Here is a 25,024-nt window from a genome sequence, read left to right on the forward strand (position 1 = left end):
TCTCCCCCGATATCTACGCAATCTTGATACGCTCCATGAACCCAAACAGCCCCTTCATGTCGACGTACCGCCGCCCGTTCCGCTCGAGGTATCGCTCCACCACCGATAGGATCTCTGCAAAGCCCCTCGTATTCGCTGTGGCTAAAGCTCGGACTTCTTCCCCTCGACCCGTTCCGCGAGCAGTGTTGACGGCCTTTTCGAGGTCGAACAGAGAGTGGAAGTAGAGGAGCTGGTTGTACAGCTTGGTGTCAGAATACTAAATCGTTAGCTTCGTTCTAGCCCAAAGACAGGTGTTCGTCGACTCACCTCAAGCGAAACGGTACCCGTACATCCCTCCTTGACGAAGCCGAGGCACCTCCGCCCATACACGCCCATCATCCGCGTCCGCGCTCCGCAGCCCTCGCCATCACATACCGTCCAGCCGAGGTAGTACTTCGAGATATGGGACCGGACGGCCATCTCGAGCTGGACCGATACTGATGGGGTGGGTACTACGCCAGAGCAGCCGGGACACACGAGACCGATAGCCTGGACGACGCTAGCCTGGGCAAGTCAGCTCGATTTCTCATGAAAGCCTGCGAAGAGGATGAGCTCACGGTGTCTTCCAGCAAGCCCTCGAAAGCGAACGTCGCTTCGCAAGCCATACAACGTACGCTGAACGGATCGGCGTCCTTGAAGCGCTCCTTGTCTGAGATCTGAGACTCGAAGGTGAAGAATTGCTTCTCGGCGACCTCGCCGCCTCCAGATGAGGAGTATCGGGCTGGATCAAGACCTACGGAATGTGAGCTCGGTGCCCAAATCAGAAGGAGGTGGTGGCCAGCTCACCCAGACATTCCGCCAATCTCGCCCGTTCAGTCCCCTCGATGGACTCGCACAATCTCAAAATAGGTTGCAGTATCTGAGAATCAAGGTAGAACTCGTAATCTACCGATCAGCACTTCGCTCCTGCTGGGCAGATAAACAACATACCAATCTTGAGCTCGCTGCCCTGCCTCCGAAGATCATCAGGATGGAATGCCTTGTCCGCCGACGCCGTCTTGCCCGACTTGCCGTCCTCGCCGAGACAGATGATGTAGGGGATGACGTCGTGAGCGCGGACCGAGGCGCCCTTGGACTTCATACGCAGAGCGACCTGGACGTGCGGCTGTGACTTCTTGTCGGGGTAGTCTTCGGGGTTCTTTCCGAGACGCTATGGATGTCAGCTTGCGATCCCGGTTGTCGACGCAAGCAAAACTGACCTTGAAGATGATGAAGTCCTCCAAAGGTACCGCGCCAGACTTGACACGCTCGCCCAGCATAGTCAGGAGATCGTGGACCTTCCCAACCACATTCTCGGTGACATCTCCGGACAAGATCTCCTTTAGAACCGCACTAGGGATGTCAGCTGCTATCACCTCACATAACGGGTTGACCAGCTCACCTAGACGAATCCTTGGACACCTTGGAGAACTCCCTCCTCTTCATGTCCAACCCCTTGACCTCCGTGATCCGCTCTCCAGCCTCATCGATCTTGACCGCCGCATACTTCTTCTTATTGAGCAAGAGAATACGCTCAAAGACCGCATCAAGATCAATCTCGAGTAGCTTGTACCGCTCATTGACGAGCTTCTTGAACTCGTTGGCGATCTTGAGAGCTTCGGGGTAGGTGGTGACGTTGGAATTGACAAAGACGGAATCGGTATCACCGTAGACGACCTGAATGTATCAGCTGAGAAGGTCGGGCATGGGCGAAATCCTTGACAACTCACATCCAGCTGAAGCGACTCCGCCAATTCTCGTGTATGCGTCAAGATCTCTCGACCTTTAAAGGTGGTCAGGGCGGCGAGTGGGCGAGAAGAGAATCGAGAGCCGGCGAAACCGAGACAACCGTACATGGAGTTGGCGGTCAACTTGAGCGCCTGTTGCTTGATGTCGTACTGTCCATGTCAGCTATGCGCCCTATCACAATCGCGGCACCGACAGCTCAGACTGACCTGCATCAATTTGGCAGCGGAGGCTGACTTGTCCTTCATCAATGCCTTGACCTGTCGACGACGGCTGACGAGGGTGGCAATGATCCTCGGGAGGACACCCTGAGGTGTACCTCCTTCTGGCACATCGGGAATCTTCTCCTCTTCCGCCTGACTATCAGCTCTGTTCTAGAATCGCGTTAGCAAGGGAAAAGAAGCTCACATCTTCGTCCTCCTCTCGCTCGACGGTGGTAAAGTCGATATTGTATTCCTGAATGATACTAGGATACAGCGAGTTGAAGTCCATGACCAAGATATAGGTATCCCACAATCCCCTCTTGGGCTCAAACACCAATCCACCGGCATACTTTGCCTTACCCCTCGTGCGGGTCGACGTTGTTGGCTGATCGTCCTCGTCGTCATTGTCGCCGGTCGGGAGAGCCTTGACCTTGTCCTTGCGGAACATCTTGTCGGGGCAGACATACTTGAGCCGGTGGAACTCGTGCAGCAGAATGAATTCGTTTCGGACTGCTCGACCTCCGGTGAGGGTAAGACTCCTACATGGAATCAGCTAAAAGTCTGCAACAAGGCCGTAATGACTTACCAGGAGTTACCAGCCAGGTTGGTGAGCTGCTTAGTGAGAGGCAGCATCTGAACCCGACTAGCGATTGCCATCTGGAAGTACGCGTCGATCTCGCATAGCCGGATATACTTGATCAAGCGGTCGGGAGTGGGGAGAGTGTGGTCAAAGTAGGTATGGGTGTCTTCCGGGTCGACATCCTCGCGCTGGATCTTGAGATGAGTACCGCACATCTCAGTCATCGACCACGTCGTAGACGAGATCATGCCCTATCCAATCAGCTTGTGACTCGGACACATCGAGTTGCGAGAAGCTCACCTTAGCAGCATCACTAGACAGGTCGGCGACCAATCTACCCGCCATCAAGCGGACATTACTGCCCATCTTGTTGATGTTGATGGCCTTCCGCCTGAAGCGGCCGATCCTGGACCAATGATCCGCCTTGAGCTCCTTCATGCGGTACAGCAGCGCCTCGAAATTGCCGCCCAGGAAGTTGTGGCTGACCATGACGTCCGGATCATGGCGTTGGATAGTAGCGAGGAGGGAGTTCAAGAGTGCTCGCTCGGCCTTGACGGTTTGGAAGGGAGATGCTTCGGTCTTGGCACGAGCTTCAAGATTTGGCGGGAACTTCTCGATAGGCCGGACGATGGTGTTGAGCGAGGACGGAAGACGATCTGGAGGTGTAGGATCGTCAATGTTGCCTATTGGTTCAGCTTTGCCATTCCTCGGCGAGCTGAGCGGTAACTCACAGCCTTCCCATATCCGGGTGGTGACGCAAAGCAGCTCCGTCTTGTTCTCGCGGTGATTGACGATAGTCCGCATAGCGATAGACATCATTGTGAGCGGAGGAGCATCCTTGGGTGCATCTTGATCTGTCTCGGAGAAGGGGTTGACGTTCTTGGGATCGTGAACGGTGAACTCGACCTTGCACCATGATGTCTGCAGGATCAGCACAGTCTGCGCCACGACGGTGAACAAGTCTTACAGATTTGGAGCTTTGGGACGCGTTCTTGATCTCGAGCCAGCACGGGCCCATGATCTTCCGCTTGATCGCGAGGAGCTCGAAGGGAGTAGTGTTGGTGCCGAAGACATGGCTGAAGGTGGCACCGCTGGCACTATGTGGCAGTTCAGGCTCTGCCTTGTCAGAAGGAGCTAGACTTAAGGGGCGAGAGACTCACGATCAAACCCGTACACCACCTTCATCCACTCGCTCTCGCCCTTCTCCACACCCGGATCCTCGAAGGCGTATTTCCGCTGGACGAATTTGGCTGCCCATTCCTCTATCCCTTCTTTCCGCCGATACTCGTCAAAGTCCTGGTAGACATCGGTTTTGGTGACTTCGAGGTCCGTTTCGTGACCGCCCTCTGTCTCTGGTCAGCCGCTGCCAAGCCGATCTGAATGGATTACAGACTCACGGAAGCGCTTCGCCCGTGGCTTGACGAACAGATTCCTCTTGATACCGTTCACGCTGACACAAGCACTGACATACTTGTTGGTTTGCCGATCCAGCACCTTCCCCACCAGGTGTACCACCCCATCCTGCTCCATCTGATCCAGCCAGAACATCCTCACTGTTCCATCCTCCTCTATCACATTCTCCACCTTGACCGACCCGGTCGGCGCCTTGACCACATCCAGCTCGCTCGATTTCACCTGCTTCTCAAGCGTCTCCTGCACTGATGACCAGTGAGCCGCGCCGTTGAGAGGCTTCTTCTCCATTGGAAACCTCGGTTTGACAGGCGTCAGTTCCGGCTCGGCCTTGGCCACGATAGGCTCGGGTTTCGGTTCGACGTGTTTGACCGATGTGGAGTTGACCACCCGTCGACGTTGTGCCGCCTGTCCATTGAGTTTGGCCGAAGCGAGCGGTGCCGTCTTTGGCTTAATCATGATCTCGTCGTCGTCCGACAGTACCTCCGCCTTGACTGGCGGCTCATCCACGTCCATCCCGCCATAATCCCCGTAGTCCCCGTAATCCGGCTCATTCTCGTCAGCTGGCATGATAGTCGCCTCCGAAACCCGAGGCTTCTTCCCGACCGTTGACCGCCGACGGGAGTAGTCCTCCTCGTCCGATTCCTGGCCATAGCGTTTCTTGGCGCCAAAGAATGAGTGATCCGAGCTGGGCTCGTGAGGGTCTGAGCTGGGGAAGTCGGGGGATGATTTGCGCTTCCGAGCCGCTTCATTGGACGACGCGGTGACTGAGGAGAGGAGCTGGGCCATGAAGTCGTCCTCCTTCGCTGCCGAGTGAGCGGGGCGGTAGGTCGAGCCGGACGCTACTGCTGGTCGGGCATAGTCGTTCAAGGAGGTTCTTGGCTTGGCCGCAGCGGGTTTGGCAGCGAGCTTGGCCCGAAGTTTCGCTCGCTTCAGCTTGCGCGCTAAGCTATCAGCTTTCCGCCTGCAGCTTGCAGGTCATGCGAGCTCACCTTTCCTCAGCTCCTCATCTTCCCCCTCAAAATCATCCTCATCCTCGCTCTCCTCATCCTCCTCATCCCAGTCATCCTGCCCATTATCAACATATCCGCCCACACCATCATCCTCGATGAAGTCGTCCTGATCTAGTCTAGAGCCGACGATCGCGCGGTACTGCTCGTCCGGTACCTCATCGTACAAGTCAGAGTCCTTAGGCTGCATCGTGATCAGCTTGCGGTCTCGAGGCAAAGAATGAAGCCTCACCTTCCATTGGGACAACCGACCGCCCTTGGCTCGAGCTTCTTTCAGAGCGGCAAACTTGTCTACCTTGGCATCGGGCTTGCGGAATGCGGGCATGATGCTAGAAGTGCGACAGTAAGGGCGATGTAAACGCAAGCAAAAGTGAGGTAGAAAGTGAAAGTCAGTCCTCGCGCCAGTCGCGTCCGCGCCCGAATCAGAAGCGCGTCGCGCTTTACGTCATGGCAATCACGTGCACGTGGTCTCCGGTACATCAACCAGGGAGCTCTTGCACTAGTGCTTCATCTCTCCCTTATCCACCACACTACCCCATAACCAAGATGCCTTCCCCGTTGGACCAGCCCGATTCCTCCATACCAGAACAGACGCCTGATGAAAACGACCAAAAATCGCCCGAGCCCATCGCGAACCCACGACCACTAGCGATAGAACACAAGTCAGCCGACTCTACGAAGCAACCAGAGGCGGAGCAGGTGCACTCTCTGGATCTGGGAGCAGGGAACGTGGTCAAGCTCGACAGGCTAGGGCCTATGATAGTCAATACAGATGGAGTAAGTTCGCCAACCCGGGCAGTCCTGGACATTTAGCTGACCGAGCAGACCCTCTCTCGCATCTCCAACTGGCACGAGTTGAGCGAATTTGAGCAGGAGAGGACAGTCCGTCTGCTCGTCAAGAAACGGAATCTGGTGAGACTAGAAAAGCTGGATGAGAAGGAAAGAGCAGAGGGACGGGCGGCGGGGGATGAGTTGTCGGCGCTGAGAAACAGTCAGGCAGACGAAAAAAGATGATAGCCCATTGGTGGAACCAGCTCCACTTCCAAATCCCTCTGCACACTTTGCTTCTGAGATACCGCCGTACTTAATTTGTTAGATACCGCAAGATACAACTCCGCCTCTGGGCCATTGCCCTACCCATCATCTCTTCCCCAAAATCCCGCCAGGTCCGAAGTTCTGATCGATCAGATAATGTCTGAGGCCCGCTCTAACCCGTCTTGCTTACCTTGGCATAGCAATTCTTACAGTACACTTGACCGTCCTTATCTGATACCTTACTAGCGTCGACCGTGTTCTTGCAGGTCGCACATTTCAAGCACCATCTATGCCACCTGAAATCGTCAGCTTTGGGTCGGTGGTCCCACGAGCATATACGGGACAGCTGAACTCACTTGGCTCCGATAGCGTTAACCTGCTCCGCCGCATAGACCCTCTTCCGGCATCCCTCACATGCCTCCTCCCCCATAATCTTCTCCCCAACCTTGCTCCGCGGACTCTCCGCTCTTCTCAGCAATCCCCGCTCATCCAGCGCCTTGGTCCCACCCGCAAATGGTACCGATATTGGTCGACTCGACCTAAAGTCCGGTCGCGTTATTGGTGTGTTCGCATCAGGAGTCGATACTGGTGTATCGTTCGGTATTGACCGCTGTGCATCCATTCGAGGGGGTGTATAGAACTCCGTGATGGCCGTAGGGGGTCGGGGGAGAGGACGTGGTGATGCAGGCATTGGTGGAGAGGGAGGGGATTTGACACGCGGTGTATTAAGAGGTGATGAGCTGGGGTTATGTACGTTTCCGTGTCGAAGATCTCGAGTGCCGAAAGTTTGAGTATGACATCTAGTGCAATAGGGCTGGAGATCAGCGTCGACGTCCACAGGAGCGCGTATCGGGAACGGACGATAGCTTACCGAGAGATCATGCTCCACCACAGACCCCTGATCGAGCCGCTTCCCGCATTGCTGGCACTTCAAGCAAGCCTTGTGATAGATCTAGAGCAGTCAGGCACCATCTAGACACACCTGTGTGAAACACTCAACTCACCTTGCGTCCCGGACCGATAACTTGTTCCATGTGGTACACCGCTTTCCCACACACTGCGCAGTTGGGCGTTCCTCCAAATGACATGACTGCTATGCCGAGGCTGGGACGTGCGTCAGGTCGCTGTAAGGAGGGGCAGATCGAGGGTGAGCTAGGTGGCAATTGTACAAAGGTGAGATGGTCGGATCATGCCTCATGACGTCTTCACCTTTGTTGACACCCCTGAAAACGTGAGGAATCCAGGATTCCGGGTGGTGTTTCATCGTCCCAAAGGAGCAATTTTGAAGTGGCGGTGCGAGCGGTGGCTCGGAGACATTGTGGCAGTTGCTCGAAACGCGTAGCATGCTTGTCGTACGTGTAGGGTGCTAGCGATCCCTTGGGCTGGGGAGTTCCCAAGGGGGCTTTGTAAAGTAGGTGAAAGGAAAGCCAGCGCCTGGAGTATTCTAGCTTTTTCCATAAAGACCAAAGCACTGGACCGTCCCTACTATATCCCCTTTCACCACTATACTTCATCCGTCCCCTACATACGAGCGCCACAACCCATTCTTACAGACTTCCACGAGAATACCATCCACTTACGCCACCCCATAATCCGCTGTATCCCCTCCCCGCGTGCGACCCTACCTCGAGCATCGCGCTCCCTCCTATTATACTATACCACGACGACCCTCATCCCATCCACCTGACTCTTCCCTGGCACACTCTCGGCTCTCAAGAGCCCTCTACTAGCAGACAGAAACCTTGTTTGTACATCCCTTATCCACAATGCCTCCGTCACGATCCTCAAACAAGAAAGCTCAGGCCGCGTTGAGCCGACAACTCCGCCTCCAAATCCCCGAGGAAACTACCTTCTTCTGCAAGTCTGACAATCCACAGGCGGCATGTAGTAGCCTGTGTAAAACATTAACCGGGCTGAGGGGAAGCATCCGGCGCTATCGAGGATCCCCTAGGGCCAGGGCGTCAGAAGCCGAGACCGAGAGGTTCCTGTTGGAGACTGAAGCACCCCTTGGAACATTGAGCAATCTCTTGACTTGGCGAACGAAATGCCAGGCCGACCACAAAATCCTCCCGACACAGATCACTGCCCGATTTACCACGCCAACGTCAGAAGAGAAGAACCCGGACGCCATACAGTGGGAGCTCATCAAGGCCAACGAATGCTACATCCTAAAGAAGGGAGGCACCGAATACGACTTTGATCCTCCTTGTCTCGCCACCTTGCAGGCAGGGCAGTCCATCACGAACTCGGTCGTGAAACACCTACCGCAGACCTCGACGACAAAGTGGTATGATCCGGCCACATCCGTCCTGTCGACTGCTTGGGACTACAGCCAGACCTACAACCCCCTGGTCGTTGCTGGATCCTTAGGTTTACTCCTACTTGGGCCAGACACAACCTTCAACACCAAGGTGCTCGCTTCTGCAGGCTTGTTTTCGACCTTGGGCCGGAAGACGACGATGGCGGTCAAAGAATCTGTGCAGTCATCATTGGCCCGGCGTGCAGATCCGGAAGATCACTCCAAATGGCTATACGCCAAGCACACGATCGGAGAGGCCAATGAGGGAACTCTCATGGGCGATCTCGTGTCCGCTCTCCTGTACCAAGAGGATCCGGAGCACTGGAACTTACCGCCTAGAAACGAGGCGACGATTGATCTGTTCGAGATAGGCGAGGCGAGTGATTTTGTCAAGAAAACCAGGGAGGCGCAGGATGAGCGGGTGAAGGTACGAGAGCAAGCAGAGAAGGAGAAGGCCGAGAGAAAGGAGAGGCGCGAGGACAGGGAAGCGGATCTGAAGCTCGAGGCGAAGCTGTCAGGCTCATCGTGGTTGCCCTGGCATTGGGGTTCAAGAAACTCCCAACAAAGTCGATCGTGGAGGTCCCCTCATTCCTCCAGTCAACAACAACCGCCACGCGCACTGCAGCCGCCCAGAGAACATGTCGAGCTCACTTACAATGGCTTTGCGCCTCGCACCGGATGAGCGCGGCGAGGTGCTCAGCCTCGTCATCCGCGCGGCCCAAGCTAGCCTGCCGCCTCTTACCGAGCAGGCAGAAGTGCGGGACAAGACAGGCGATTTCCGGTACCGGTGAATTCGTGGTGGACTAAGGAGTGTAGGTCACCGAGGGAGGGACGTTCAGTAGTTGCAGAAGTCAGCGGAGTCAGATATACCCCGGTTAGTTATCGGAGTCAGTATACCCAGGTAGCCTGTCTTTGTGATGTGGATAGATGTCAGTTGAGCTAGAATGATCATGCATATGCCGAAGATTTGGTCGGCCTCGTCCACTTAGGCGAGTACAGCAAGCACAGCGGCATGATCAGACAACTGATGTGTATGAGCATTTACCCCATCGGCAGCCACGCAGCGGCCGCAAAGCAGGGCGACGAGCGGTGAGGCCGGTAAGGATTATTGGCTGTCCTTCCAAGGTGATCGAGTCAGCCGCTTGACTGTGAGGCGGTATCTGCTCGAAGTCGATATGGCCACCAACGCATCGCTTCTATCCTGGTCATCATCTCACCTCCGCATTGGCAATCTTCGATCGCTCATACCTGGGGCTAGGTCCTATGCCAGGGTATCTGGTCGGTGACTATACTTTGAGCAGTGGTGAGCTGGCATACCGGCGGTTGCATGTAAGGTTCGAGGTCAGGGGGCACTCAAGCTACTGCTCGCATGCCTGACGCGCACTGCCGCAGATCCAGATCTGCCATCTCCTTTGCCCATACGGCCGCTGGACCCGCGCTACCCATGCGTCATCAGCCACCGGGGGCCACCGGCCACCGAGAGGAAGTCCGATACCATGCGGAACATTCCCATTCGGACTCGTCAGCGATCGACGGAGTCTCCCTTCTTTTTGTTCGGTTACGGCGGACTTTACATCATGCTCTAGCCGGGGATCTAAGATCTGAGACATCCTGATCGTCCTGGACACGGGTCATCATGTCATCTGCAATGCCTTGCCTGCTCAAAAGCCCCCGAGGACAGGTATTCCTCTTCGGCCCCCGACCAAGCCCGTGCCATGCAAACGGTAGCATGCGGGTGCTCCGACGGCAAACGTCAAAGCTTTTGACAGGCTTTCAAGCTCAAGGTCTCGGACGGGGAATCAACCTGTGCAGCTAGAGCTTGTTTTCTCTCCCCGCGACGAGATACAGTTTTGCATGCGGCGTCACGGCGTCACGGACCGTACAAGGACGGACTCGGCGTATGGGTGATCGAGAGTGAGCGGTCTTCGGAATGGGTCAGACGACCGGCGCCGAGCTTGTGGAGAGGTCGGACGAAGATTTCTGTGCAGTATGAGTAAGAGCTGTGCGCAAAGTGGCCGTTCAGTCCCCTATGCATGCCTTGCTGCCCAGGTATATAGGTCTTGGCTAGGCTCGAACGCTCCCCACACCCCATGCCCAGTCGCTACTGCTTGATCCAAATCCATTGATCGACGTCTCGACCACCGCCTCCGGCCAGATCCGCGCTAGCCAGTGCCGATATCAAGGAAGGTGAGATCTACCCTTCTCTCCTCTTCCGTACATCACCCAATCATGGCCCCCACCCTTATATCGAGAGAACCCCTCCCTAGTACCTCATCTTCTCGTCAAGTTCGCGACTATTACGATGTGCCGCTTGCCTGGCTCAGCGTAATAGGGGCTAGCGGGGCTAGCGGAGGGAGAGGAGAAAAAGGAGGATGAAGGTTACCGGTTTGCCGGAACGGTCGAGTGGAGGCTGCTGCGCGGGGCAAGATGGCGTTATTGAAGGTTAAAGCTGCTGTGGGCGCTATGAAGCTTGAAGGTGAAGGGCGGAGTATGGTTAGAGCTCGGCTACGTGGGTGTCTGAGGGCGATCAGCTAGTCCAGTCCTGCTTCACATTGCCATCCCCTCCACACAGCCCCGACCCCGCAACTCGAGCTGACCCTGCAGCTCCTACCTCGCCCTCTACTGCGCACCCAACGGCCTCATCTCTCGCGGCCTCGAGCATCAAGTGAGTACAGTCAGCCCACTGAGCGTTGTTTGCGAGAGCGTGCTTGTGGACTGGAAGGACTGGGCTGGTCGCGGTCTCGATGGTCACACTCGGGGATCCGAATTCGGTCGAGCTATTCACCCTTTCGCATTATATGACCTCCCTTGTCTCACCGCCCTCCTGCCAGTCCAGTTTCTTCCCCCACTCGTTTAAGTTTCCGTCTTGGCCATCTTGTCTCACTTTAAGGGGGTCTAGCACTTGCGGCGGGACCGAGGATGGCGGGGTGTATCCTGGGTTTGGACTGTGTGGGGTCGGATCGGAGGCGGGAGGCGCAGGAGATTGTTGAGTATCCATCGGCTAGTCAACCATCACTCTACTATACCTTGTCTCCCATATACCCCACGCCTCCATTATACCCCCTTACCAACTATACCCCACACCTTGAGCCTGCTTCCCCTGCACGATTCCGCTCCGTACCCCCTTGAACCTTGTTCGTCCCCGCTCCTTCGGATGCTCCGGCATCATTGCTGACTACCTTCGCCACCCTATACTCATGCGTGCATATGATACCGAGCAAGGTGCTGACCATCCCAGACCCTCGCCGAGATCGCCGGACTACGGTGCCTAACTCCAACGATTGAGGAACGAGGTACGAACTCAACCATACCTCCTTTCCCAGGGGCGAGGGACGGTGCTCGGACCTCTTACCCCAATTCCACCAAGCCGTACCTGACTTTTATAGCGCCAAAGTAACTTCGCCCTCAGCTACACGTCTGCGCCCGAAAGCCAAGGCGTCCCTCCCGAAGTATACAATTCCGACGAGGGCGACGAGTTGTGTGTATCATAGGAGATCGTCGTTGGAAGCAGGTGAGCATCCCGACCCCGCCTTTCCACCCTCTGCACACAAGTACGGTCGCCCTCGCATGGTCATGCGACGATTGAGAATAAGCTGACCTCTCAGTTGACACTGTTGGATTTCTCCCTGGACCGGACTGCTTGGCTCTGGTACCCCTCGTGAGTCCATCGCATCCCTTTGGCCCGTCCCGTCTTCTGCGCTTTTCCAGCTGTGTTGGTCTGGGGGCGATGAGCGACGGCTGTGTGCCTGGGGTACCTTTGGGGGACGGGGTGACGGCTGAGACGCTAGCCGGGGGGTGATCGAACGGATGTGGAGGCGTGCACACGGCTCGGGCGAGAGGATGACCGAAGTCCGAAAGCTAGGGCAGAGGGGAGGGGAGAGAGAGGGCGAGAAGCGAGGCGGTGGAAAGGGCAGACATAGCCGCATGATGCGCCTTTGGCCGGGTCTGAGACCATGCGTTCACAACTCATTCCCCCTGTGTCTCGCTCGGCCACACCGGGTCACCGGCAGGGGTCTTGGGGTATTCTCGCTTCTTTAGCTCAGTCCTATCCTCGTTCCTGGCTTGTCACTCCCATTCGGCCGATTTGCCCGAGCTCAGCGATCAGACACGCCCCAGCCTATAGAAGCCAATGCTGACCCTCGTCTCAGCGCTCGACCCACACTTTCATCAACAAGCTCTTCTTGACTTCTCGCCAACTTCGTCTCTCTTCTATACTTCCCATTACCTTGGTATCGACCATCTCCTCTTGCACCCTATCTAATCCAGCTTGACTGATATTGGATATTGTGAGTGTCCCCCATCCTCCGGTCGCCGGAGCTTGAAGGCCCAAGCTGATAAATTAGGCTTGAATACCGTCGTCCTCGCTTGTAACGCTCGGTCTTCATCATTATCATCATGGACCAGAATCGCATCCCCTCCTCTTCGCCCATGCAGCATCACGATGCCTGCGGGCGCCCCACTTCCTCCTCCAATCCCTCGGATCCCATCGCTCCCTCATCGACCATGCCCCGTCCATCGTCCAGTCAACAAAGTCCCCCGGGACAGACGTCGAACCATCCATGGCCACTCGAGAAGCACGGCGAGAGCTCGGGGTCCAGCACCTGGGCATCGTCCTCCGCTTCCTGGCAGTCCAAAGACGACGAGGCCACCGTAAACCCCTCCAGCATAGCATCCAGCAGCCGGCTCCCCTCGACCCACTTCCTCACCGAAGGGGATACCGACGAGACCATGTCCTCCTCGCCCATTACGCCCACCGAAGACATCTACCTCGAAACGCCCGGCTCAGCCCTACTCACCTCGGAACCGCTGAACCGGTCAGCATCCACTGCCCCCTCCCCCGCGCTCTCCATACCGTCCACTGCGCCGTCCCCTCTCCCCGTCCCCACCTCCGGCAGACTCGCCACCGGATCCAGCGCCAGCTCGAGAGTGGGCAAGCGGCGACTCCGCGCCTCCTCCCTCCCTTACACGATAACGTCTCACAAGCGGCGGCGCGTTGCGGGGGACGCGCCTACACCTACCGAGGAGAGCGCGCGGATCTTTGCTCAGCGCCTGCGGGACCCGCAGAGGCTCTCGGTGCAGCAAGCGCGGGCGCGAGAGTTGGGCGCGCGACTCTTGGCTGGGCGTCCGCTCAAGGGCGGGTGTCGACCAGGGGAGCAGATCGTCGTCGCTTCTCATCATCCACCGATCAACATCAAAACCCTCCGCTCGCTCGACGCCCACGAGATACTCAAACAGCCACAACTCCGTCATGATCTCCTCTTCGACACGCTCGCTTTCCGGCCGATCAACGCATCCTCGGCAGCGACGTACTCGGAGACCCTCACGACAGGGACGGAGCTCGCTGCTACGGCAGAACCGGCCTCGTCGAGCGGGGCGGTCGCGGCCGTAGCACGGGGAGCGTGTACCGTGACGGACATGTACTGGGAGAGCGTCGAGATGGAGATCACGACGGGATGTCGGTGCACCCGGTGGCAGGTCCCGGTCGGTCAGCAGGTGGACGTCAAGAGTATCAAGGGCAAGGAGAGGATGATGGAGTGCGTGTGCGGCAAGTGGCGATCGGACCTTAACGAGGATGAGTGGTGGTCCTTCCAGCAGAGCAGGATGTGGAAGAGCCGTCTCCCCGAGCTGATCAAGAGTAAGTTTCCATCATCTCGCGATGTACCGAGGCGGAGCTGACCACTTAGCGCTCCGCGAGATCCTCATTTCCTTGATGGGCTCGACCACTCCCTGTCCCAACCACTTTGCCCACTCCTTCTCCCGCGAAGCGCTCGACCTACACGAGCTCACATGCCCTACCGTCACCCACGCACTTGTCCCGCAGCTATACGAGGCACTCGATCCCGAGTTCCTCACCCGACGCGTCCGACGCCAGACGTTCGACTTTTCGCTGTTCGAGATGCTCGGCGAGGCGATGAAAGTGCACTGCGCGCCAATCAGGGATGGGCTGGTGGATGAGATGGTTAGGACGGCTACGGGATCAGGGGTGGCTATGGGGTTGAGAAAATGCTTTGACTGCGTGGAGATCATGAAGCTGGTCAGTTTCCTTTCGCATCACCCGGAGTGATATCAAGCTGATCTTTAGGATATTGCCAACCACCAAGTCCATGCCCTTCGTCCATACCTCTGGTCCTGCGCCACACAATACGAGCTATCAGCATTCCACGCCTTCCTCGCCTCCTCCTCCATCCTCCTCCCCTCATCCTCCACCCGCGCCTGGGTTCGCGCCTCCTCACTCCGCGTCGTCGCCCGCGCATCACCCGCCGAGCGCACTCACCTCGTCGGCAACTGCCCATGCCGCCTCGGCGACAATACCGAGCTCGTGCTCCGGTCTGCGGCGGACGGCTTCACTGCGCTCATCTTTGGCGATCAGGGCTGGAAGATGGGAGAGGGCAAGGCAGGCGGGAGGTGGCAGGCATTCTTGAACCCCAAGAATGGGATGGCAGTCGAGGCTTGTTCGGCGGATAGTGTGCCGGAGAGCCTGAGGATGGATGTGAGGCGGATCAGCGCGTTCCAGTGAGCTTTTGATGCCGACATCGATCGTGAGCTTAGAAGCTGATGTACTAGTGCTGAGGCTGTCGAAATGACAATCGTCCACCTTCTCATCCTCGCATGCCGGGACATCCTCCCGTCTATCCACCCCTCCCTTTCCCCCAAAGCCAGCCGGAAACACCTCGAGGATATCTCAAACGACCTCGACCTTATCCTCTCCAACCACCCTGTCTGCGGTGGGGAACAAGACGGTGAAGTCGCCCTTCAGCTCGCGGCCCGTATCCTCCGGCTCGAACCCTCGGACCTCACCTCCTTCCCTTACACTTCGGCCGAGCACATCCAGCTCGAACGCCTCGCCGACCAGCTTTCCAAATACATCACCACCCACATTCGGCCCGACTCGACGCTCTTTGCGCACTCGTTCAAGCGGATCGAGGAGGTCGTGCGCGTCATGCTCACGCACGAGATGTTGAAGCTCGAAGGAGAGATGACGGTCGCTCAGGCGAGTGCGGGCGGGGCGGGGGTGGCGGGTATTGAAGCTTGCAAGGCTATGCGGGGGATCAAGAGCTATTCGGCCGATAGCGACGACGAGGACGACTCTGTCCCCGCCGCCGCCGGCGTCGCCGAGGGCGGACCAGAGAAGGAACGTACCGACTCGACAGCGGTCCGCCGGCAGTCCCGCGCGGTCAGGGAACGACAGCGCGCAGAGGAGAAGCGGCTTGCGAGGCTGTATGGCCTCGAGCCGGTGTATGGGGATATGCGGGCGCTTGTTAAGCGGATGGAGAGAATAGCGGGGTTCAACGTGAGGGTGTTTAGGCAGATATATGGCGAGGCGGGCATGGTCGTGGGGGCTTAGTGGTCGGTGTGGTATAGGGGACGGGAGTGATGATGAAGTAACCTGTAGCATAGCAAAGCTCTAATATTCTAGCACGACCCTACTTGTGTATTTCCGTTCGAACACGCAGACACTGTACATAGCTGTTGGTAGTCTCAAACGAATAGCTTGAAGCTTGATTCTTGCGATGTTGCACGATCTCGATCCCTGGCTCTTGGCTGCGATCTCGACCCCAGCTCAAGGGCTCTGCCGATACGGAAAGGATGGCTGCAGGGTATAAGATGCCATCGCGATGCTAGTACTATACACAAGATGCGGCGTCCCAGCGCCGGAGCAACAAAAGTACACATACAGACATCTACCCAAAGAGACCCAGAAACTCTCCCCACACCGCCACACCACCGCAGCCAGAGGCCAGACTAACGGTAATCCGTCTTTCCATTCTTCCGCTTCCCGGCCAACATCCACCTCGGCCTCGTGATTGGAATATGACGATCCGACTCGGAAGCCTTGGCCAACCTGTTTGGCTCTCTCTGGGCAAACTTCCGAAGCTCCGTGGCCTTGAGGTCCTGCTCTCGGTTCTTGAGACCCGCGAGCTGCCTGTTGCCCCTCTGCACCTTGCCTCCCAGCCCCTTGAACGCCGACCGCTTCGTACCCGCCGTCGTGCCCGTCGCCGTCGACGCGCCATCTCCGCCGTCCATATCGACATCCATCCCGTCGTCTCCCTCGCCGTCCTCCATCTGCGCATCCCCGCCTGCCGCCTCCCACTCGGCCTTCTTTTGCGCCATGAGTCGCTTCGCCCGCTTTTCGATGACGGAGGGGTCGACACCGTTTTTGCGCATACCGGCCATCATCTCCTGTAGGGTGATGTGGCGCTTCTTGCGGGGGATGACGGGACGGTTTTGGAGCCGGTTCTTGGCTTGCGAGCTCTGCTTGATGACTGCCACCTTGGACTTGATCTGCGCAGCGGCATCCAGGAAGGCCTCTTCGTCCGAGTCGAGCTGAAAAGTCAGTTTCAGACAAACTCGAGGTACACAGTAACTCACAATCTCCTCCTCGTCGGACGCGTAGAAGCCCTGCGCCTCGAGCGCCTCCTCTTCCCGCTCCAAAGCTTCCAGCTTGGCCTCGATATCCGGGTCGATAAAGTCCGCGACGTTCTTGCCGTTGAAGAATTCTGGCATCTTGTCGTACTTCCAAGAATCGTCCGCAAGGATGTAGTTTTCTGAGAGTCAGCTCTAACCTCGCAACCGCTTTAATGAGCTGTACTCACTCCTCGAGTCCGCAGAGAAGACCTCGCCGTGCATCATCCCCTGCTCGACGTCCCTCTCCAGCGTCCGCCGCTCGGGATCCTCCTTGTTGTACTTCTCCCTCGCCTTGACTGCATCCGGGATGAACGGCGCCCGGTCAACCTCGTCCCGCTTCGCCGGCATCGCCACGTACACCTTGTTGGCGATCGCCTCGATCCGGTTTCCGCGCATCTTTTGCTCGACACGGTGTGCGAGAAGAGCGTCGCAGGCGGTGTTGCGGACGTTCATGACACCCTCTTCAGAGTAGGTGGAGGCTTCGACGACGGTGACGGTCGAATCGGAGGTGATGGAATCGATGTAGGCCCGGTTCTCCTCCGACAGGTCGGAAAGGCGAACAATGTCGATCTTGTTGATGACGAGGATGACGGGCTTGTTTTGGAAGAGGGGCTTGATCGAGTGGAAGAGCTTGCACTGGGATGTCAGCTGTGGTTTGGAGGGAAAGGAGCAAGAGGCGTACCTGAGCTTCAACAGAGTAGCCACACTGCTCCGACAAGTCCATAAAGTACATGACGGCACTGCGGAGATGGGCGAGCGCAGTGATCGACTGCATCTCAATGGTGTTCATCTCCTCGAGAGGGTGATCGAGCACACCGGGAGTGTCAATGACCTGCCATCGGAGATACTTGTAGTCCATGTGGCCGACGAAAAGGGATTTGGTGGTGAAGGCGTACTGAGGGGTCAGCTCACTGCCGCAAGGATTGATGGACGATAGAGCTCACGGGCTGAACATCGACATCGGCCCTAGTGATCTTATTGACGAACGAACTCTTCCCGACGTTGGGGTAGCCGCAGATCAAGAGCGTGCGGGTGTTGGGGTCGATCGCGGGCAGACGCGAAATGTGCTGTCTAACCTGCTCGAGGTACGCCAATGGGTCCTTCTGACGCTTCATGATGGTCGCCATACGACCAAGGGCGGCCCGCTTGAGCTGCTTGCATCGGTACAGCGAGTCACCGAATTTGAGGAGACGGCAGTAGTCCTTGGCGACCTGGGAGATGAGGTGGCGGCAGGTATTGAGCTGGCCGAGGGCGAGCTTGTAGTGGTTCTTGTCGTACAGAACGTTAAGGAGGGAAGAGAGGAAGGGGTGGAGGTTCTGATGATCAGCGTGAGGTCAGGCGATGGACAGCAAAGACATACGTCGAGAACTGGGAACTCGGAGATGATCCGACCGAGCTTCTCGTCAAAGGTGTCCTGGGTGAATTTGACCTTTCGCATGTAGACTAGATGTCAGTTGTTGCACATAGGATGAGAGTCGCCGTCAGCTTACATCGCCTGATACGCGAGATCTTGAACTGGCATAGTCAGCTCGGTCCGGTCCATCGCAACGGCGGCCCAGGGGATAGCTCACGTTCTTGTGAATCTGCGTCGGGGTCTTTCGCATGGTCGCGTTGAGGACGGCATCGATAAAGTCCGCCGCATTTGGGACTGGCGCGATGGCCTGGAGGCCTGCTACGGTAGACATGGTGTACAGAGGTAGAGCTGGAGGTATGGTAGAGATGGATTCGAGGTGCAAAGCTGCACGAGATGGACCTTGGCTGTGGCTGAGAGCGCAAAAAATCCGGGGTGTCGAGTGACGTGGCGTTAAAGAATGACGAGAGGGCCCATTTTGATAAGGGCCAGATCACGCCACTCGACCAAGAGGCGGGATCAAATTTAGTCCAGTCCGGCAAGGAATCTTGACCTGAACTGACTTTGGACACCTTCTCATTGTGCCTCTCTCAACCTTCTATACCCTACTCATCACATACAAATCACACTCCTATACTACACGCTAGACGTGCATAGTACAGACATCAAAGGCGACGAATCAATCGCTTTTTTCCCACCCTTCCAACCTCCCCCCCAATCCCTACCCATTATGGCATCAGTCGACGAACTCGCCAGCAAGTACTCGGAACAGCTGGGGCAGCTCCAGGCAATCTTCCCATCATGGGACGAATCAGACCTGGCATTCACGCTCCAAGATGCGAGAGGAAATGTGGACGAGGCAGCTATGATGATCACTGAAGGTGGGCCGTTCATCTCAAGAAGGAAGGGCTATGCTGATCACGTCAAGGTCGTGCTGCCCAATTCACCCAAGCCACGAGCCGGAAGAAGGCCGCCAAACCCAAGGAATCGACCCAGAGGCACTCGAACAGGAATGCTGATACGGGTGGATGGGAGGCGGTCAATGGAGGTGATGGCGAGTTCAAGGGCGGCAGGGGCGGTCGAGGCGGTAGGGGAGGACGCGGAGGTCGCGGTGGACGTGGTGGAGGTGAGCTTGTCTCGTCCCGTCTTGGCGGTGACGTGCAAAAGAGCCTGAGCTGACTTTGCTCAGAGCCATTCCGAGGTGGCCGAGGCGGTTCCCGAGGCGGTCGAGGCGGCTACGCAAACGGCTCATCCGGAGACTACGCGAACGGCAGCTCCGGAGTCACCAACACCGCTACTACGACCGACGGCTGGGCGACTCAAGTCCAGGAAGCCACAAAGACCAACGGCGATGATGGGGGTTGGGGCACTGAGACTGCCGCTGCACCTGCCACCGGCGACGACGGGGGCTGGGGCGATGAGGCCCCTGCCGCTCCTGCTGCCGCTGTCTCAGCTGCTGCACCTGCCAAGGCCAACGCGGATGATGGTGGTTGGGGAGACGAGCCAGCTGCGGCGCCCAAGGCGGACTTCATGCCTGTCAATGGGCTCGGGGATGCTCCGTCTGCCAAGGAACTGAAGGGCGCAGCGGATGCGGTCAAGGCGGGTCAGACACCCCAGGCCAAGCCAAAGATGACATGGGCTCAAATCGCAAAGTGAGCTTTGCCTTTGATTTTCGCCGTATTGCAGAGGTCGTAGCTGATGTTCAGGCCGGTCGAAAAGCCAAAGCCAGCCCCCGCACCTGTCGCCCAACCAAAGCCAGCGGCCGCGGAGCCAGTCACCACAGCTCCCGAGCCACCACTCGACGAGGAGGAGACCGCCGAGGAGGTCGCGCCCGAAGCCGAAGTGCCGGTCGAAGCTGAGCCAGAGGTGGAAGATACACCTGTCGAGGAGGAAGCACCCGTGGAGGAGGCTGCTCCGGAAGAGCCCGAAGTGCAGGAGTCAGCTCCAGCAGAAGAGGAAGACTGGACATCGGATCCCGCTATCGCCGGTGCCGGCGCTGGTGCTCAGCCAGAATGGGCCTCTTCTCAGCCCGCTGCACTCTCACCCCCAGCAAGGGAGCCGGAACCCGTCACGACCTACACTGGCCCTCCAGGCTTCAACAACCTCCCTTCGAAATCCGCCCAACCTCCCCTTACATCCGCCGCCCCCGCCGCTGCTCCCACGGCCATCCCCTCGCACGCCTCCATCTCCAACGCTCAACGCACCAACTCGCGCGCCGCCCACCGGTTCAAGAATTCGGACGGACAGGGCGTCGTGCTTCCTCCCGCGCTTGACCGGGCTACATCCAGCATGGAGGTGCAGTTCGGCAGTCTCAGCTTTGGCGGTCTGAACGGTGACGGCGTGGAAGCCCCCCTTGCTCCCTTGTCGCCGCAGGACTCGAAGCAGGAGTTCTCTGCTCCCGCTCACCAGCAGCAGCCGCAGCAAATCACCAGCCCGATCCGCCAACCGGTGTCGCAGCCCCCTGCACAGGCCCCAGTCCACTCGCAGAGCCCATACCACCCATACCAGGCGCAAAATCAGGCTCAGGCCCCTGCTCCGGCACAAGCCCCAGCACAACCCGCCGCTCCCGCTGCTGGCGGATACCAGTCAAACCAGCAGACACTGCAGGCGCAGATGGCTGCATACCAGTCGCAGTATGCCCAGCAGCAACAGCAACCTGCCCACACCCAGCAGGAGCAGACCCAGGCGCAACCTCAGCAGGGGTATGCTGGGTTCCGTGGGTTCGACCAGTACGGCTCGCTTCCCCAGCCCACGCCGCAGCAATTGCAGCCCCAGCAGGCTCAGCAGGAGCAGGCGCCCGCACCGAGCCAAAGCCCATACGAGCCCTTTGGCGCTGCGGCTGGCGGTGCGAACGCGTTCGGCGGAAGCCACCTCTTTGGTCAGGGCGCTGGACAGCACCAGGGCAATGAGTACGCTCAGCGCGTGAGTAGCTCCCGTGAATGTTTCATTCGTGAAAGGCCTAAGCTGACGGTTGTAGGCATATGAGTCGTACGGTTCGGGCGGCTACCCCCGGCCGCAAGCCGAGGAACCCAAGCAGGCTGCTCAGCCGCCGCAGACCCACACCCCGGCCGCCCCTGCGCCTTCGCAGATCCCTCAGCAGCAGCAACACCAGCAGCAGCAGGGCGGGTACTACTCCAACATGGGATACTACCAGAACGCGCCATACAACCCGTACTACCAATGTGAGTCCATCTGAGCTCACAGATGTGGACTGTCGCTAATTATAAGATGGCCAAGCCCCTACGCCTTCGTTCCAGCAGTACTACCCTCTCGGCCAGCGTCAGATGTACGGCCAGCCCGCCCCCGCTCCCGGTGGACCCGGCGCTCCCGGTCCTGGTGCGCCCTCCCCCGCCAAGCCCGCTCAAGTGCAGCAACACCAACAGCACGCGCAATCCCCATACGGCGCACCCTCAAGCTACCCTTCCTCGACCTACGACGACTTCTCGCTGAGTCGTTTCGGCGACAAGTCTGGTGCGGGCGTTGCGAGCGGCGCGAATGCCCAGCAACCCGCTTTCGGCGGTTATGGATCTTCGGCGGCGCAGCAAGGTCAGGTGGGCAACGCTGCCAATGCGTACGCTGCGTCCCAGTGGGGCCGGAACCAGGCCTCTACACCCGGTAACGACGACTCGACCGGCGCCGGTGCAGGCGGCTACAAGGGCGTTTCGGCCGCTCGGCCCGCCTCGACCCAGGCTCCAGCTCAAGGCCAAGGCCAGCAGGGCCAGGGTCAGGGTCAGACCCCGCAGCAGGCTCAGGCGCACGCTGCGGCTCTCCAAGCCCAGGCTCAACAGCAGCAGCAACAGCAGCAGCAGCAGCAAGGCCAGGGGTACGGCGGGTACGGCGGGTACGGGGGATACGCCGGCGGTGGAGGCGGTGCGGAAGGTGGATGGGGTGGGTACGGCGGGTACGGCGGTGGTGGCGGTGGAGGCGGCAGGAACGGGTATGCGGGGTGGCAGCATTGATTGGAGGAGAATCTACGCGACTCCTATCCCTTTCCCCTCATTCTACTCGAAACCCCAACTCAAACCATAAAAGACACACATTTAGGCAGGTCTAGCTAGCTTTCTTCCCCTCCTTCCCCTTCTCAGATTTCTTCTTTGCGTTATCCCAGATCTCAGAGTACGAACTGTGTATGAATGAACGGATTTCTGTGGTGCCTGTGTGAGCTTAATTGATCCAGCTGCACGATCGTTTTGAATCACAAGCCTCTCGATGTATCTTTCGGCGAAAAAGCAAAGATCCAGAGAGATGTTGATTATCGATTTTCCCTTGGGTAATGATACTGAGGGAGCGACTGGAGAATCGAAACTACTGCACGAGTCAATCCTTGCATGATCTCCCTACTTACCGCTACAACTGCATTGGTCCGTCTAGCTATGACAAAGCCGCCCAGAATACAAACAAGCAAACACTATGAGATACTCTATCTAACAACAGCCACTATGGGTATGATCGACAATAACACTACAAATAGTCCGTCCTCTACCGCTACATCTGTCCTCAAGGCCTCAAGCTCAAGGCCCGAAAGCTGATTCTTGAAGATACGCCTCCCCCTCGTCCGCATATCCCCCGATAGACCCCCCGTCCCCTCCCCACCCGCCGAGTCCACCCCCAAACAGCCCAATCCCCAATCCTAGCCCCAAACCAGGCATGTCCTGTTCCACATCCAGCACGCTCACGCCCATCCCCAGCCCCAGCCCCGATCCAAGATCCGCACTAGGCATGGCGATATCTGCGCCTGAGCCTGTCCGTTCCCACACAAACTTCCTGTACCCCTCGATGGTCTCGCTCTCGAGGATCGCCGAGTGGGTGATATTGATCCGTATACGCGCTTCCACGTCCGTGGTCCCTTCCCAGAGTGATGGCGGGCTCATCCGCCTCCTTGGCGGGAGAGGAGAGGGACTGGTCCAAGTCACAGCTCCGCCTCCGCTCTCGAGGGAGAGGGGGTTGGGTCGAGGTCTAGGGTGCGACCGGGAGGGGAGATAAGGGTTTGAAGGGAGTTTGGAACGCCAGACGCCCGGACTGGCCACCATCCCTTCATCGCTATCGCGCTGCAGGGCGGCCCAGAGCGCGGCGTGCTCGGGCATTGCTGAGGCGCGGGAGAACGAGACGGGTCCGGCGGAAGAGGCGGCCGACGTCCCGCTGGAGCTACTGGAGCTCAGTGAGGGTGGACCGGCGGATAGGGAGGTCCAGCTGTACGAAGCTGTTCCGCCGTTGATGGGAGCTGGGATAGAGGGGATGCGGCGAGGAAGGGATACGGGAGGGATAGGGAGAGGCTCCGGGGTGGCAGGCTCGCCCCATACCCTCCGCCTTGCGCCTTGTTGTTCCGAGGACACGGGGAGGGGAGGTGTGGCGGGGTCCGAGACGAGTACGCGGCGCTGGGCTTCCCAGCAGCACTTGGCCCGACGAATATCCGACTTGGTGAGATGGTCGATACCGGTCAGCTTGATGGAGGTAAGCCTGGTGGGCTCCGCCTTGGCATCCGCGTCCGCATCGTCACCAGGGTGAACGACGACCCGGAGTCCCATCAAAGCCTCGTGAGAGACTCTATCTAGGCGCGTGAGATCGAGCGACTCGATATTGGCCGGAAGGGCAGCGAGGAAGGTTTGAAGTACAGTCCTGGACAGGAACGTGCAGTGCGAGAGTGAGAGGGTCCGCAGCGCGTTCCAGCACGTCGAGGGGGGGACGGGATCCTGTGCGAGGGGATAGGCGGAAAGGTCCGATTGACCAGTCGAGCCAGAGGCGCCGAGGAAAGGGAGGGCAGTGATGCCTGTAAAGCCAATGTTGAGATCTCTGAGGCCGCCGAAACGGTTCCGCAATCCGAGGGTCTCGAGCCACTCAAGGTAGTCTGATCCCTCGATGGCGCTCCCGCTAATGTCGAGCGACTCTAACTTGCCGCCGATGCGAGTGAGAAGAGTCCCTAGCTCAGTGGAGGAGAGGAATGAAGTGGAGTGTGTGAATGAAAGGTAGACGAGCTGATCCGCCGGGATGGCATCGAGGAGGTCTAGGATCCGCCGAGTTGGCTGTTTGCGGCTGGACGAGCCGAAGAATGACGAGGTGAGGGGGGAGGGAGTAGGTAAGGGGAGGAGCTGAAGACGGAGGTCTCGAACGCTTGGGAGGATGTGGCCTGTCAACAGCCGGGGGAGTGGGGAAAGCGGGACCTCAGTGAGGCAGAGAGACCGGTGTAGACTCCTGTGCAGTGCAAGCTGGCTGAAGCGGCTACAAGTGCGGCGGAGGCGGAGAAGGTCCGGCAACCGAAGGTGGCCCAGGCACTCTAGGAGGAGCTCGTCAGGGAGGTCCATGAAGGGGCTGGAACCGTCCAAAGGGGGTCGTGCCGGCCGGGCTGGGACTGGATGCCGCCGCATAGGAGGAACGTATGGCGAACGTAGGACCGTTGTAGTCTGACGCGAGGGAGTGTGCGTCCCGCTCATCCCTCCTCTTATCATCGGACAGGGGAGTCCCGGCTCGATGAGGGGAGCGAGTCGAGCGATCCGCTCCGTTTCCAGCCCGCCAAAGTAGGGCCCACTGGAGGATTGAGGTAGTGGCGGTGGGGAATGGTGGTAGATTTGGTGCGAGTGATTGGTGAGGATATGGGTTGGGGGGAAGAGTGTGATGTCCGACATCTTAGAGGATAGATAAAGCTGGGAGATCGAGACTCGCTTCTGCTATGATGGCTGGAGAAGTCAGCGGCTGATCCTCGCTCTGGGCCGGATAGACAAGCTACTCACACTCTAGGTCATAGAGCTTAACCAGGGCTTGGGTGACTGCACGGCTACGGTGTATGGGAGGGCTACAGGTGATGAGTGAAGAGATGCTGCTTCTGTATTGGAGGTTCTGGGTGTGTTTGTGCTGTGTGAGATGGACAAAGGAGAGGTGAGATCTCCTGCCCATGGCATGGGTGGGCTTACGAGTGGGGGAATGACGACACTAGTCAGCCCAGCAGGATTCCTTTTCAATATTGCCCCTTCC

The 25,024-nt window shown here is 58.2% G+C and overlaps 8 protein-coding genes across 8 annotated transcripts; 4 read left to right on the forward strand and 4 right to left on the reverse strand.

Moving 5' to 3' along the window:
- Nucleotides 1–13: 13 nt before the first annotated feature.
- On the reverse strand, nucleotides 14–5,292 carry MKK02DRAFT_27003 (uncharacterized protein; the record flags this gene model as incomplete). The annotated part of the gene is made up of 18 exons (XM_053087290.1): nucleotides 14–256; nucleotides 307–543; nucleotides 597–772; nucleotides 826–924; nucleotides 970–1,189; nucleotides 1,239–1,371; nucleotides 1,421–1,695; nucleotides 1,749–1,916; nucleotides 1,974–2,120; nucleotides 2,173–2,506; nucleotides 2,554–2,798; nucleotides 2,848–3,230; nucleotides 3,279–3,468; nucleotides 3,515–3,663; nucleotides 3,708–3,893; nucleotides 3,945–4,901; nucleotides 4,950–5,151; nucleotides 5,200–5,292. 18 exons carry the CDS (start codon nucleotides 5,290–5,292, stop codon nucleotides 14–16), a joined length of 4,437 nt encoding a protein of 1,478 aa, XP_052945421.1.
- Nucleotides 5,293–5,513: 221 nt separating this feature from the next.
- On the forward strand, nucleotides 5,514–5,981 carry MKK02DRAFT_44345 (uncharacterized protein; the record flags this gene model as incomplete). Its single annotated transcript, XM_053092889.1, has 2 exons — nucleotides 5,514–5,744; nucleotides 5,793–5,981. 2 exons carry the CDS (start codon nucleotides 5,514–5,516, stop codon nucleotides 5,979–5,981), a joined length of 420 nt encoding a protein of 139 aa, XP_052945422.1.
- A 126-nt stretch (nucleotides 5,982–6,107) lies between these two features.
- Nucleotides 6,108–7,090, reverse strand: MKK02DRAFT_44346 (uncharacterized protein; the record flags this gene model as incomplete). Its single annotated transcript, XM_053092890.1, has 5 exons — nucleotides 6,108–6,143; nucleotides 6,193–6,298; nucleotides 6,359–6,816; nucleotides 6,874–6,954; nucleotides 7,007–7,090. 5 exons carry the CDS (start codon nucleotides 7,088–7,090, stop codon nucleotides 6,108–6,110), a joined length of 765 nt encoding a protein of 254 aa, XP_052945423.1.
- A 678-nt stretch (nucleotides 7,091–7,768) lies between these two features.
- On the forward strand, nucleotides 7,769–8,983 carry MKK02DRAFT_33022 (uncharacterized protein; the record flags this gene model as incomplete). Its single annotated transcript, XM_053088631.1, has 1 exon — nucleotides 7,769–8,983. The coding sequence occupies one exon, from the start codon at nucleotides 7,769–7,771 to the stop codon at nucleotides 8,981–8,983; it is 1,215 nt and encodes a 404-aa protein (XP_052945424.1).
- Nucleotides 8,984–12,696: 3,713 nt separating this feature from the next.
- MKK02DRAFT_44348 (T-complex protein 11-domain-containing protein) lies at nucleotides 12,697–15,646 on the forward strand (the record flags this gene model as incomplete). Its single annotated transcript, XM_053092891.1, has 4 exons — nucleotides 12,697–13,936; nucleotides 13,986–14,335; nucleotides 14,384–14,814; nucleotides 14,866–15,646. The coding sequence occupies 4 exons, from the start codon at nucleotides 12,697–12,699 to the stop codon at nucleotides 15,644–15,646; spliced, it is 2,802 nt and encodes a 933-aa protein (XP_052945425.1).
- A 398-nt stretch (nucleotides 15,647–16,044) lies between these two features.
- On the reverse strand, nucleotides 16,045–18,392 carry MKK02DRAFT_26605 (P-loop containing nucleoside triphosphate hydrolase protein; the record flags this gene model as incomplete). Its single annotated transcript, XM_053087223.1, has 9 exons — nucleotides 16,045–16,247; nucleotides 16,281–16,626; nucleotides 16,672–16,847; nucleotides 16,896–17,343; nucleotides 17,390–17,602; nucleotides 17,652–18,023; nucleotides 18,068–18,150; nucleotides 18,198–18,222; nucleotides 18,279–18,392. The coding sequence occupies 9 exons, from the start codon at nucleotides 18,390–18,392 to the stop codon at nucleotides 16,045–16,047; spliced, it is 1,980 nt and encodes a 659-aa protein (XP_052945426.1).
- A 396-nt stretch (nucleotides 18,393–18,788) lies between these two features.
- Nucleotides 18,789–22,017, forward strand: MKK02DRAFT_33026 (uncharacterized protein; the record flags this gene model as incomplete). Its single annotated transcript, XM_053088632.1, has 6 exons — nucleotides 18,789–18,939; nucleotides 18,987–19,184; nucleotides 19,248–19,710; nucleotides 19,765–20,980; nucleotides 21,036–21,240; nucleotides 21,287–22,017. 6 exons carry the CDS (start codon nucleotides 18,789–18,791, stop codon nucleotides 22,015–22,017), a joined length of 2,964 nt encoding a protein of 987 aa, XP_052945427.1.
- A 552-nt stretch (nucleotides 22,018–22,569) lies between these two features.
- On the reverse strand, nucleotides 22,570–24,678 carry MKK02DRAFT_33027 (uncharacterized protein; the record flags this gene model as incomplete). Its single annotated transcript, XM_053088633.1, has 1 exon — nucleotides 22,570–24,678. The coding sequence occupies one exon, from the start codon at nucleotides 24,676–24,678 to the stop codon at nucleotides 22,570–22,572; it is 2,109 nt and encodes a 702-aa protein (XP_052945428.1).
- Nucleotides 24,679–25,024: the final 346 nt, after the last annotated feature.

This window comes from Dioszegia hungarica (genome assembly GCF_025882075.1).
Source record: "Dioszegia hungarica strain PDD-24b-2 chromosome Unknown MKK02contig_8, whole genome shotgun sequence".
Classification (NCBI taxonomy): Eukaryota; Fungi; Basidiomycota; class Tremellomycetes; order Tremellales; family Bulleribasidiaceae; genus Dioszegia; species Dioszegia hungarica.